At 39.8% G+C, this 12,614-nt stretch overlaps 1 protein-coding gene across 4 annotated transcripts in view; it reads right to left on the reverse strand.

The window, feature by feature from the left end:
* LOC140476915 (probable aminopeptidase NPEPL1) overlaps positions 1-12,614 on the reverse strand; it is a 76,506-nt gene that overhangs the window by 32,530 nt on the left and 31,362 nt on the right. For all 4 annotated transcript variants that reach the window (XM_072569842.1, XM_072569841.1, XM_072569840.1 and 1 more), the window contains exons 8-11: positions 11,158-11,258; positions 10,533-10,656; positions 8,181-8,357; positions 3,873-3,983 (exon numbers count right to left, since the gene is read on the reverse strand). In XM_072569842.1, coding sequence (XP_072425943.1) covers positions 3,873-3,983; positions 8,181-8,357; positions 10,533-10,656; positions 11,158-11,258 — 513 coding nt within the window. The remainder of the gene's footprint in view (positions 1-3,872; positions 3,984-8,180; positions 8,358-10,532; positions 10,657-11,157; positions 11,259-12,614) is intronic.

Consider the following 12,614-nt stretch of genomic DNA (forward strand, 5'->3'; position numbering starts at 1 on the left):
GGAGTCCAAAACTAGAAGGCATATGCTTAAGGTAAGAGGAGAAAGATATAAAAGGAACCTAAGGGTCAACTTTTTCCGAGAGGGTAATGTGGGTATGGAATGAGCTCCCAGAGAAAGTGATAAAAGGTGGTGCAATCACAACATTTAAAAGGCATCTGGATCACATACTTGGGAGTATATGAATACGAACTCTGTATCTCTATGACTATGACTCTATGCACTCGGACCCACTTTGGAATTCAAGGCACCTTGTGCTTTCTCAGATCATTAATCACAATTCACCAAACAGGAATCAAAAAAAAATGTAGAAAGAGTTTGAAAACAGAACACAAGAGTTAGGGGCAGGAACTGCTCCACTACTCAATAAAATTGAGGCTGATCTGATTACTCCCAAAAACTAAGTATCTATCCACCTCTTACTTAAAAATTTTCAAAAGCTGTTCTTCCACTACCTTTGGAGGAGGCACTTCCAAAGACCCTCAGAGAAAGGTTTCATATGTCTAAAATGGATCTGTGATTTTTCTTTGAAAAAGTGGTGACTCATAGTTCTAGATTCTCCCAAAAGAAGAAACATTCTTTCTGCATACAGTGTCAAGACCCCTCAAGATGTTACATGTTTCAATCAAGTAATCTCTCTATCTTCTAAACTCCACGGGATACAGCCAAGCCTGTTCCTCATGAGACAATCCACCCATTCCGGGTATTAAACAAGGATATGAACCTACTTTATTTTCCCAAATCAACCTGTTCACGGATTTATTACACACCTCTGGAGCAGTTGGGACTTGAATCCAGGCCTTTTGCACCAGGGGAGGGGCACTACTGTATACAGTATTCTAAATATAGTCTCATCAATATCCTGTGTGACAAAAGCATTAGCTCCCGACTTTTGTATTCACTTTCCTCACAAGAATAACAATAGCTTTCCTAATTACTTGCTGAACTTGCTAGCCTTTTGTGATTCATTTACTGGGACACACAGGACACACTGTATCTCAGAGCTCTACTACTTATCATCATTTAAGTAATAGGCTTTTTTTTATTTGTCCTGCTAAAATGGATAATCTCATATTAACCCCATTATACTCCATTTATTTTTCATGTTATCTTGACACTCTTCTATCCATGCAAATATGTTACCCTCCACACCATTGGCCTTTATTTTCTGCAATAATGATTTTGATTTGAGCACCTTATCAAATGCCTTGTAGAAATCTTAGTACAGTACATCTACCAGATTCCCTTCAAACACAGCATATATTATTTCTTCAAAGAACTCTAATAAATTGGTTTCCATTGATTTCCATTTTAAAAATCATGCTGATGCTGCCTAATATACTTGTATTTTCCAACAACTTCTATCATGAAAGCTGCTATGCTAACAGGCCTGAAATTTCCTGTTTTTTTTAATAAGCAAGTTACATTTCCCATCTTTTGCCCTAATGATATTGTCCCCAAATCTAGAGAATCTCTGAAAATGAAAACTAACTTATCTATCTCATTAATTACTTCTTCTAAGACCCAGAATGAAATCCATTAGGACTAAAGATTTGTCAGCACACAACAGTATGCTCAGCACTACTTAGCTAGTGACTATAACTTTCTTGAGTTCCTTTGTCCTTTCAATTTCCTGACTTACAACTATTTGAGATATTACTTGTATTCTCTGCAGTAAAGATGAATCAATAGATCAGCCAATGTCAATTCCCCAGACTCACTTTCCACAAGACCAACACTCAGTTTGTTAATGCTTCACCTTTTTAAATATCTATGGAAACTCATACGAGGTGTTTTTATATTTCTAGCTAGCATTCTCTCATACTCTGATTTTTCACTTAATCTTTCAGTCATTCTGTGTCATTATTTTATATTCTGTCCAACTTCTGGCCTTCCACACATCTTTGCACGATTAAAGGCTTTTTCTTTAAGTATAAAATTATTTTTAACTTTTTGCACTTCGCCTTGGAAATTGTCTCCCTTGTTGGAATATCCTGCATATTCTAAATTATCCCTTTAAATATTCAACACTGCACATCCATTGACCCTAATTAGTTACTTTAGCTAACTTTACTTTCATAGCCTCATGATTTCCCTTACTTAAGTTTAAAATATGAATCTTGGACCCACTTCTCTTTCTCAAACTGAATGTATAATTTATAATTTATAATGATTGCTGCTATCAAGTAGTGCCTTTACTGAGGTCATTTTTGTTGCACACTACCAGGTCTAGTATAGCCTGACCTCTGGTCAGCTCCAGAAAATGCTGTTCTATGAAACTATCCCAGAACATTCCATGAACTCACCAAGGCTATTTTTGCTCACTAATTTTTCATATGTCAACTAAAATCCTCCACGATAATCTTTGTACCTTTCTACCTTTACACTTCACCCTATTGTTAGGGAGTTCTATGACGCTCCCATAAGTGATTAATTACTTTTCCCATTTCTCATCTCAATCCAAACTGTTTCTGCAATAAAAGCAAACTATTGCAGATGCTGGAAATCTGAAACAAACAGGCAACACTGCACAAAATCAGCAGGTCTGGTAGCATCAGCACAGAAAGAAAATGTGTTAAGATTTTGAGTCTGGGGTATGATTCTTCTTCAGAACTTTACATCCTAGCTTCCTAAACGTGAATCATCCCTTTTTATTGTGCTGATGCCATTATTAATTTTGAAAACTACTACTCCATTTTTCCCAAGCTTCGTGTCCTTCCCAAATGTCCTATTCCTTTCAACATTCAGATCCTAAATCATGTCTTTCTGCAGTCATGTCTCTGTTATAACTGTCAGATCGCACTTATTCCTTTTTATTAGCAGTTTATTTTAATGTTCTGAATGCTACGTGCAAGCAGATAGACAGTCATTAAATTTTATCCTTTCATTATTCTTGTGACCTCTAACCTCATCTGATTTACTCTGATATGTACATTGTATCTCTTCCTGTCACAATCTGTTTACCATTTCCCTTTCTCTTTTACCTCAGCTCTAAACTTTGATTCACCACATCTTTCCTTGCCCCCAGTATTTCATCAAAACCTTCTCTACTTCCCTAGTTATGCAGCCCACTAGAACACCAGCCCCAGCACAGTTGAGGCATAGATTGCTCTAACAGTGCAGTCTACTTTTTGAGTCATAGTACCAGTGTCCCATGAATCAGAATTCTCTTATCCAGTTCTGAAACCTGGCACCAGGCAGGCAGCATGGCCTATTCACCCACATTTTGTGGCAGAGAACAGTGTCAATCACACTCTCTGTACTGTACTAGAAGATCCCTTTATTTTCCCCTTAATCGGATGGCTTCCTGTATCACATTGCTATGGTCAGTTAGCTCATCCAGCCAACAGCTCTCACAGATGAACACCTGTAAAAACTGCAGCTTCTTGCTCCAGTTGTCTGGGTACCCAAATCTACCTTACTTATCTAACTTAGTCACACTCATCGGAGTATGACCAAATCAGAAGAACCTATCTGAAAGACACAAAGCGTCCAAGTTACTTTCTCCTACCTAGATGTGCTGCAGCTCAGTCTCCGGCTCATATACTGGATCAAAGCTCCAGGAATTCTGATGTGCTGCAGCTCTGAGTTTTGATTTCTCCTGTCATCCTTAATGAGCTTTAATTGACTATTTAATTATAACATAGAGGTACTTACTGAAATGTGATTGAACACCACCACCATAGACATAAGATGTGTACAAACATCTCATCAATACATGAAATTACAAAAAAACATTTTGGTCAAACACATTTTACACTTGAAGATAAAAATAAATCAATCTATCTGAAGCAGTTTGAGTATAATAATAGAGGTTGATTGAGTGCAGCCAAAACTCATAATATGCAACTACTGCATAAACTACAAACACTTACAGTGTGAACTGGTGAAGCCATGTCAATATGCACCCAGATGCCTGGCCAATCAAAACCAATATGAGCTTCAATAAACAAGCCCGCACATGAACTCATAGCATTGGCTCGATCCTGTAATGAAAACAATTAGATTATACTGGAGAGAAACCTATTGAGCTGTTTTCCCTTAGCAAACAAACAGTTCACTTGTAAACAAGCGTTTTTTTTGCAATCTCTACATTTTCAAACACAAAATCTGTGAATAAAAATATAAAGCAAAATAGAAACTTGACAATCAATGGACTTATAAAATTACAAAATTTACAACCCAGGACACCACAGCATGTGCCTGCGCTACCTGAGAGAGAACTATCCAAACAATGTTCCCTTTAATTAGTTTTTCTGCTGCACTAATGTCTGAGGTCCATGCATGGGAGCGAAAACGGAAGCCAATGAGTCAGCATGCTGATCAGAGAGGCTGCGCGGCCATGTAATTTAGAGATAACAATGTCTTGAACATAATCCCACTTCCAAGCATTTGGACATTATAGGTAACAGCAATTTACCTACATATCCGAATGCTTCTTAAAATGCACAGAGGGTGTTATCCTCTACTCTACTTTTAAGCAAAGAGCCCCCCGCCAAATTGTCTGGATGAAAATAAATTCTCAATTCCTCTCAAACCTTTCCAAGTATTACTTGACTCCAAGCTCCAGGATATTCATCTCTTGGCTAAAATAGATAGTTACTATCCACTATCTAGGCTCCTCCATTGTTGCCCTCAAGATTGGTGAACATGAGGTCGGGTGGAAGGTGTTAGTGAAGTTGCTGAACTGTTCAAACTCCACGTGGGAGCATGAGGTAGTGCCGAAACAGTCACCAATGTAGCGGAGGAAAAGGTGGGGAGTTGTGCTGGTATAGCTGCAGAAGATGGACTGTTCCACATACCCAAAGAGGCAGGCATAGCCGGGGCCCATGTTGGTGCCCATGGCTACCTCTTTGGTCTGGATTGTCCTTTGAATCCTCCCTCATCCCCCATACCAAAGGGGTAGCCATGGTGAACCTCAATTTCACCTGGACCATCTCGGACACCTTCCTCCCCTTCATGGACTTCTTCATCTCAATTTCTGGCAACCGACTCAACACGGACATCTACTGCAGACCCACCAACTCCCAAAACTACCTGGACTACCACTCCTCCCATCCTGCCTCCTGTAAAAACGCTATCCCTTATTCTCAATTCCTCCGCCTCTGCCACATCTGCTCCCAGGAAGACCAGTTCCACCATAGAACACCCCAGATGGCCTCCTTTTTCAAAGACCGCAATTTCCCCTCCCACGTGGTCAACAATGCCCTCCACCGCATCTCCTCCACTTCCCACACCTCCACCCTTGAACCACACCCCTCCAACCAAAACAAGTTAGAACCCTCCCCGTGATCCTCACCTTCCACAACACCAACCTCCAGATAAATCGAACCAACCTCCGCTATTTCCACCAACTACAAACAGACACTATCACCAGGGACATATTTCCCTCCCCACCCCTACCTGCGTTCCACAGAAACCATTCCCTCCTTGGATTCACTGTTAGGTCCACGCCCACCACTAGCCCACATCACACTCCCGGCACCTGCCCCTGCCATCGCAAGAAGTACAAAATCTGCACACCCACCTCCCTCTTACCACCATGCAAGGCCCTAAAAGATCTTTCCACATCCGACAGAGATTTACCTAGACGCCCACACACGTCATCTACTGCGTCCATTGCTCCCGATGCAATCTTCTCCACGTTGGGGAGACAGGACGCCAACTTGCAGAACGTTTCAGAGAACATAGAATATAGAAAAGTACAGCACAGAACAGACCCTTTGGCCCACGATGTTGCGCCGAGGATTAATCCTCATGTAAAATAAAATAAGTTAATCTACCCACCCCGCAATTCACTGCTATCCATGTGCATGTCCAGCAGTCGCTTAAATGTCCCTAATGATTCTGCTTTCACCACCACCGCTGGCAACACATTCCATGCATTCACAACTCTCTGTGTAAAGAACCTTCTTCTGACACCTCTTCTATACTTTTCTCCTAATATCTTAAAACTATGACTCATTGTGCCAGTCAATCCTGCCCTGGGGAAAAGTCTCTGACTATTGACTCTATCCATGCCTCTCATTATCTTGTATACCTTGATCAGGTCACCTCTTTTCTTCCTTCTCTCCAGAGAGAAAGGTCCGAGCTTAGTCAAGCTCTCTTCATAAGGCAAGCCCTCCAATCCTGGCAGTATCCTGGTAAACCTTCTTTGCAACCTCTTCAAAGCCTCTGTATCTTTCCTATAATAGGACGACCAGAAGTGGACACAATATTCCAAGTGTGGTCTCACCAGGGACTTGGAGAGCTGTAACAAAATCTTACTGCTCTTAAACTCGATCCCTCTATTAATGGAAGCCAAAACACCATATGCTTTCTTAACAACCCTATCCACTCAGGTGGCAACTTTGAGGGATCTATTTACTTGAACACCAAGATCCCTCTGTTCCTCCACACTGTCAAGAATCCGGTCTTTAATCATATATTCAGCATTCGAGTTTGACCTTCCAAAATGCATCACTTTGCATTTATCTAGGTTGAACTCCATCTGCCATTTCTCTGCATCCTACAATTACCCTCGATGCTATCAAAAGCACCTCCAATTTTTGTGTCATCTGCAATTTTAATAACCCACCCCTCAATCTCCTCATCCAAGTCATTTATAAAGACTACAAAGAGCAGAGGCCCAAGAACAGAGCCCTGCGGGACACCACTCAACACTGACCTCCAGGCAGAATACTTTCCATCTACAACCACTCTCTGCTTTCTGTCAGCCAATCAATTCTGAATCCAGAAAGCCAATCTCCCTGTATATCATACTTCCTGACTTTATGAATGAGCTTACCATGGGGAACCTTATCAAAAGTCTTGCTGAAGTCCATATACACCACATCTACTGCTCAACCTTCATCAACCAGTCTTGTCACCTCAAAGAACCCAATAAGATTTGTGAGGCACAACCTGCCCCTCACAAAGCCATGCTGACTGCCTTTAATTATAGTATGCTTTTCCAAATAGTCATAAATCCTATCCCTCAGAATTCTTTCCAAAACTTTGCTGACCACAGACGTAAGACTGACTGGTGTGTAATTGCCAGAGATTTCCCTACTACCATTCTTGAAAAGGTGAACAACATTCGCCTCCTTCCAATCCTCCAGTATGACTCCCGTGGAGATGAGGAAGTAAAGATCTTCACCAGCGGCTTAGCAACCTCCTTTCTCGCTTCCCAGAGCGCCTAGGATAAATCTGGTCTGGCCCTGGGGATATATTAATCTTAATGTTTGCCAAAATGTCCAGCACATCAACTTCATCAATCTTGATCTGTTCAAGCCTGAATCTCAACTCCTCAAAGTTCTCATCCACAACAAGATCCCTTTCCTTAGTGAAAACTGAAGCAAAGAACACATTTAGGGCTTCCCCTATCTGCTCAGGCTCCAAGCACAAGTTCCCTACGCTATCCCTGATCAGTCCTACCTTCTCCCTAGAACATCTCTGGGACACAAGCACCAAACAAACCCACTGCCCTGTGGCCGAACACTAACTCCCCTTCCTTTTCTGACAATGACATGTAAGTCTGGGCCTCCTCCACCACCAAACCCCAACCATCCGACGCCTGGAGGAAGAACGCCTCGTCTTCTACCTCATCTCCAACCACACAGGATCAATGTGAATTTCACCAGTTTCCTTATTTCCCCTCCCTCCATCTTATCGCAGATCCAACCCTTCAACTCATCACCATCCTCTTGAACTGTCCTACTTGTCCATCTTCCTTCCCATCTGTCACCTTCACCCCCCCCATTGCTTTCCCAGCTACTCCCCACCACCAACCTCCCCTTTAACTCTCAGACCTCTCAGGCCACGAGGGATCCTCATTCTTGATGAAGGGCTTATCTCGAAACATTCATCCCCCTGCTCCGCAGATGCTACCATCTTGAACTGAAGTCAATTTGGTGATCACCGATACAAACATTCGTAACATAAAAGTCGAGAACAGCTGTTTAGTTTCCTGGGTATAGAAAAGGTTCAGGAAATTTAAGAATGACTGGATTGACCAGTTAATTTTTCAGTGACATTTTACATTATATTCTACTTTGCAAAATGATACAGAAACGATTGATCTGAACCGAACATTAATGTCTTAAAGTGAATCCAAACAAAACTAAAAGAACAAATAATACACAAAATCAGCCCAAACCAACCAAAGTTGCCCATTTGGTTAGTTGGGTTCATTATTAACTTACCGACACAAAATTTTTCATGTCTGCCACAGCAGAAGTAAATTCGCTGAAATGCAATTCAGGACAATACACCATTGGCTGCACAAGATCACCACTATTCTGCCCAGCTTTTACACAGGCTTGCTCCCATTCTTCACTATTAGTAAGCAGCCCAGCATGATACTTTCCAGTAGCAATACCCTGGTTGAAAAAGAAAATCAAGAGATTTGTTCGCTCAACAACTATAAACTGAAAGCTAACCCCGTAACCTAAAATAAATATAACTACCTATTGCCATACAGGAGCCAAAACTGAAAATTTGACAAATTGAAATGGTGGAAGGTAATTTGCACAGAGGTATATAAAAATGCACTGAGAGCAGAGAATGAATAGGATAGTTCATTATCCTATATTTGAAACTACCAAAAATGTTTAAAAGTGTAGCTGTTGAATTGATATTGCACAGTGCCAACGATCAATTGCAAATACCACCAGTAGCCAATACTCTCAAAATACAGATGTAATGGGTGGATCTGCCCCTGAAAGTCCTCAAATCACCCTGGAAAACTCAGTCATAGGGGCTGGGGGTTTAGGACCAATCCCAAATTGGCTCTCTCCCATGCTAGTTGTTAATAGGCTCATTAGTGAGTAGAGCAAATGAGGTTGTCACAATGGTCACACTTAGCTGAGGCCAAGATCAGGGACACCTTTAGTTAGGGCTAGGTCTGACCTGAATGTCATAGGTGCACAGATGTGGAGAAGAAGGAAGAGGAGGCGATTGTGTGAGGTTGTCAGGGATTGGTTGAGGAGGGTGACTGGGAGCTAGGGGCGGGTGGTGAAATATCTACTTAAAGGCTGTATAGGACTAGGAAGGAGCTATGACACTTGGAAAATATATAGTTGATCCTATTGGACTGAAGAGTGATATTTGTTAAGTTCAAACCTGAGGTCAAGATACCTGTTCTGTTATTCCAATTTAAATACTGTGTTATCTACAAACTTAATCTACAAAATTAATACTTTTCTTTATGCTCTAACTTTAATGGAGAATCTGATAAATTACTTAAATTCCAATTCTGAGACAGTCCATATACACTATATGTCAATTGTTACAGACCAGATCAAAACCCCCCCCCCAAAATATATTACGATAGTCTAAACCCTAACTTTTTCTTATTTTAAAAGGTATGTGTAAGGTGTTGCGTTCCAGATGCAATTTGCTGGTCAAACTACTCAACGTTAAACAAAACACATTTTACTTTTACACTACTATTAAAATACACACAATTCTTTTTAAAATTGGCTTAGTTGTACTTCTATCGAAATGCTCAACAAAACTATACATATTAAATATTACTAACTGTTCCAATATAATAACACCCCATAAACATATCCTTGGCAAAAGGCACATTTCAGTAAAATAGATTGTCTCACAGGCAATTCTCCAGTCCAGGGAGGAAAACATCAAGAGAAAATTCAGAGAGATGAGAGAGAGATGAGAGAGAGAGAGATGAGAGAGAGAGAGATGAGAGAGAGAGAGCATGCGCAAGCGAGCTTCATACTTCAGTGCATTGGATCTACACATAAGCAACTTTTATACATAATCATGACCACACCTAACCCAAACTAACTGAACATATTCCAATGACCTCTACACAGTTGTGGGTGTGTATTAAGATTTAATACAGTAAAAACAAAACAGAAATGAAACAGCATATAGCTAACATATACTTATAGAGTGATGCAGCATGAAAACAGACTTTTCAGTCCAACTAGTCCACGCCGACCATGTTCCCAAATCAAACTAGTCCCATCTGCCTGTGTTTGGCCCATATCCCTCCAAACTTTTCCTATTCATATACAAATGTCTTTTAAGTGTTGTAACTGTATCTGCATGCACCATTTCCTCTGGTAGTTCATTCCACATACGAACTACTATACGTGTATAACAGTTGCCTCTCATGTCCTTTTTGAATCTTTCTCCTCTCATCTTAAAAAACACCCTCTAGTTTTGAACTCCCCCACTCTAGGGGAAAAGACCCTTGCTACTCACTTTATCTATACCCCTCATGCTTTTATAGATTTCTATAAAGATCACCCCTCAACCTCCTCCGCTGCAATGAATAAAATCCCAGTCTATCCAGCCTTTCTTTGTAACTCAAACCCTCGAACCCTCGATCCCTGCCAACATCCTGGTAAATCGTTTCTGACCCCTCTCCGATTTAATAATACTACTTCTTTATTTTTGAATGTCGCTACCTCACAATAAGTGTAACTTCCAGTTAAAAGACCAATTTGTACATGCCAACGCAAGGTAATCTCAGGTGTCTGTGAAAATTAAGAGTTCAATCAAAATTTATTGGAATGGTTACCTACCTGAGCTCCAGTTAAAGTAGCAATATCCAAGATGATATCTGCTTTAAGATCTTTACAAGCATATGACACGCCATCAGCCAAAACCAGGCGGCCCTCTGCATCTGTGTTATTAATTTCAACTGTTCTATTGAGTAAAATAAAGTTTTGTAAGCAGAAGATCAAAACTGTTATTGTTTATTATTATTATATTGTTGACTCAATACTTCATTTCACTTTCTTCATGCACATCATGCTGTGATAGAAGTTATCTGCAAATTTGTGTAAGATTATGTACTTATGATTTACAGAAAGCATGGTATTAAACAGCAAATATTCAAGACGAAGCATCCAGTCAAAATATTATCAAGCAGTATTTGAGTTTGTTTCAAGTTTCTTCTACAGAAATAACACTGTCCCACTCATAACTTTTTGTATGTTAGGTAAAAGGTAATGGCAAGAATGATCTTAATTTTTTTTAAATGTTGCATTCTGACTGGAATTTAGAGTGAATGCAGTAAATGCACACCAAGGTATTCATAAATAAACCATGTTTGTTCTGCTTCTAATTCTTGTGTTCTTGTTCTTTTATTGGAACAAAGTTAGGAGGCATTAGGGACACATTCAGCACGTCAATCCATTAACTCACTTTCCAGAGTACAGTTGGTGAATATCATCTGGTCTTGTAGCATTAGCTCCAACTGCATTCTCTGCCAGGCAGAACAATGCATGCAAATTCTCTTTAAAACCCTGATTAAGAGAAATGAAATTCCTTAAGGATAACAAGGTTCTTAACAATGGCATTTTAAACTAGAAACTAGTTATAAATACATCATGCAGTTTAAAAATCAACAATGTTATTGTTGTAAATATATCAAGTCAAACTCAGTAAGTAACCGTCATGTAATCTTCTCATTGTGTGCAATACAGAATTAACCATATTCTTGTGAAATTAATATCATATGAATTGAGGTGAATGTACAAGATGTTGGTGAAAAACTGCAAACATAGTGAAAGTAGAACGTGGAAAAATTGTGAAGTGCTATATTTTGAAAGATAGATTATGGGAATAGCCTTAAATTGTAACATTCGAATAAAATATTGAGGAGCCAGCAACCTTGGTGAATTAGATATTAAAAATAGTAGCTCAAATGAATAAAGGCCAATAGAAAAACAAATGCAATTTTACTGCAGCATCCTGTGAAAAAGAATTCAGAAGGAAATTACATTACAATGAAATATACCGGATCTTTGTATTCATAAAGTTTCTGTAATAGTTCAGCAAGACATTTCATTCAAGGACAATTTGGGATGAGCAACAAATGCTAGTGCACTCAACTTATGAAATAATAGAGGGAAAAAAATGATAAACCCTCAGACAAAATAAACAGTCTGAGGCGTGGATCCAGCCACATTCGCCGTGGCAAATGTCTTTCAAGACAGGGCAGATACAATAAGATACAAGTGGTCAACACAGTTATAAGCATGCATTCACTATTCAAGGTCACTTTAGAGTAGGTATTACTGTACATAAAACTTGGAAGATCCAGTATCAGGAGGTTGTTACAAGAATGAATAAGGTGTATATTGAGGACAATTAGAAGTATAATTTGAAGTATAGTTTCTACTTATAAGGTGTACATCTAGGACAATTAGAAGTATAATTCCTACTTAATGTAAGACATTGCATTAGCTGCCATCGACAATTTTCAAATTAATTTTGCTCCACTCACAGCATGGTTTCTCTGGCAGTCTTCCATCCCGTAAGATTATTGTGCCTTGGTGATTAACTCTTCAACTAAATTTAGTGTGGCCCAGAGTACCACTTTGGCATGGTAGTCTGTCATTTGTTTTACAGAAGGAGACAATTGACTATGAAGTTGTATTATTCACTGATCTCCATTTTCTGTGCCCCCACCCTTCTCAACCAGCTGTGTTTTCCATTTCATCACACATTTTACAATGCCCCTCCAACAGTCAGCCTGAAAAATGACACGTCCATCAGCAACTGTTCTGCAGCTGTCTGTGTTAATGTTTCTATTTGCATATCTCACTTTCAGGTGTCCTTATAGTGGATATTGAATTCACAGGTTACGACTTCCTGGA

The sequence above is a fragment of the Chiloscyllium punctatum genome, chromosome 5 (assembly GCF_047496795.1).
Source record: "Chiloscyllium punctatum isolate Juve2018m chromosome 5, sChiPun1.3, whole genome shotgun sequence".
NCBI classification, from domain to species: domain Eukaryota; kingdom Metazoa; phylum Chordata; class Chondrichthyes; order Orectolobiformes; family Hemiscylliidae; genus Chiloscyllium; species Chiloscyllium punctatum.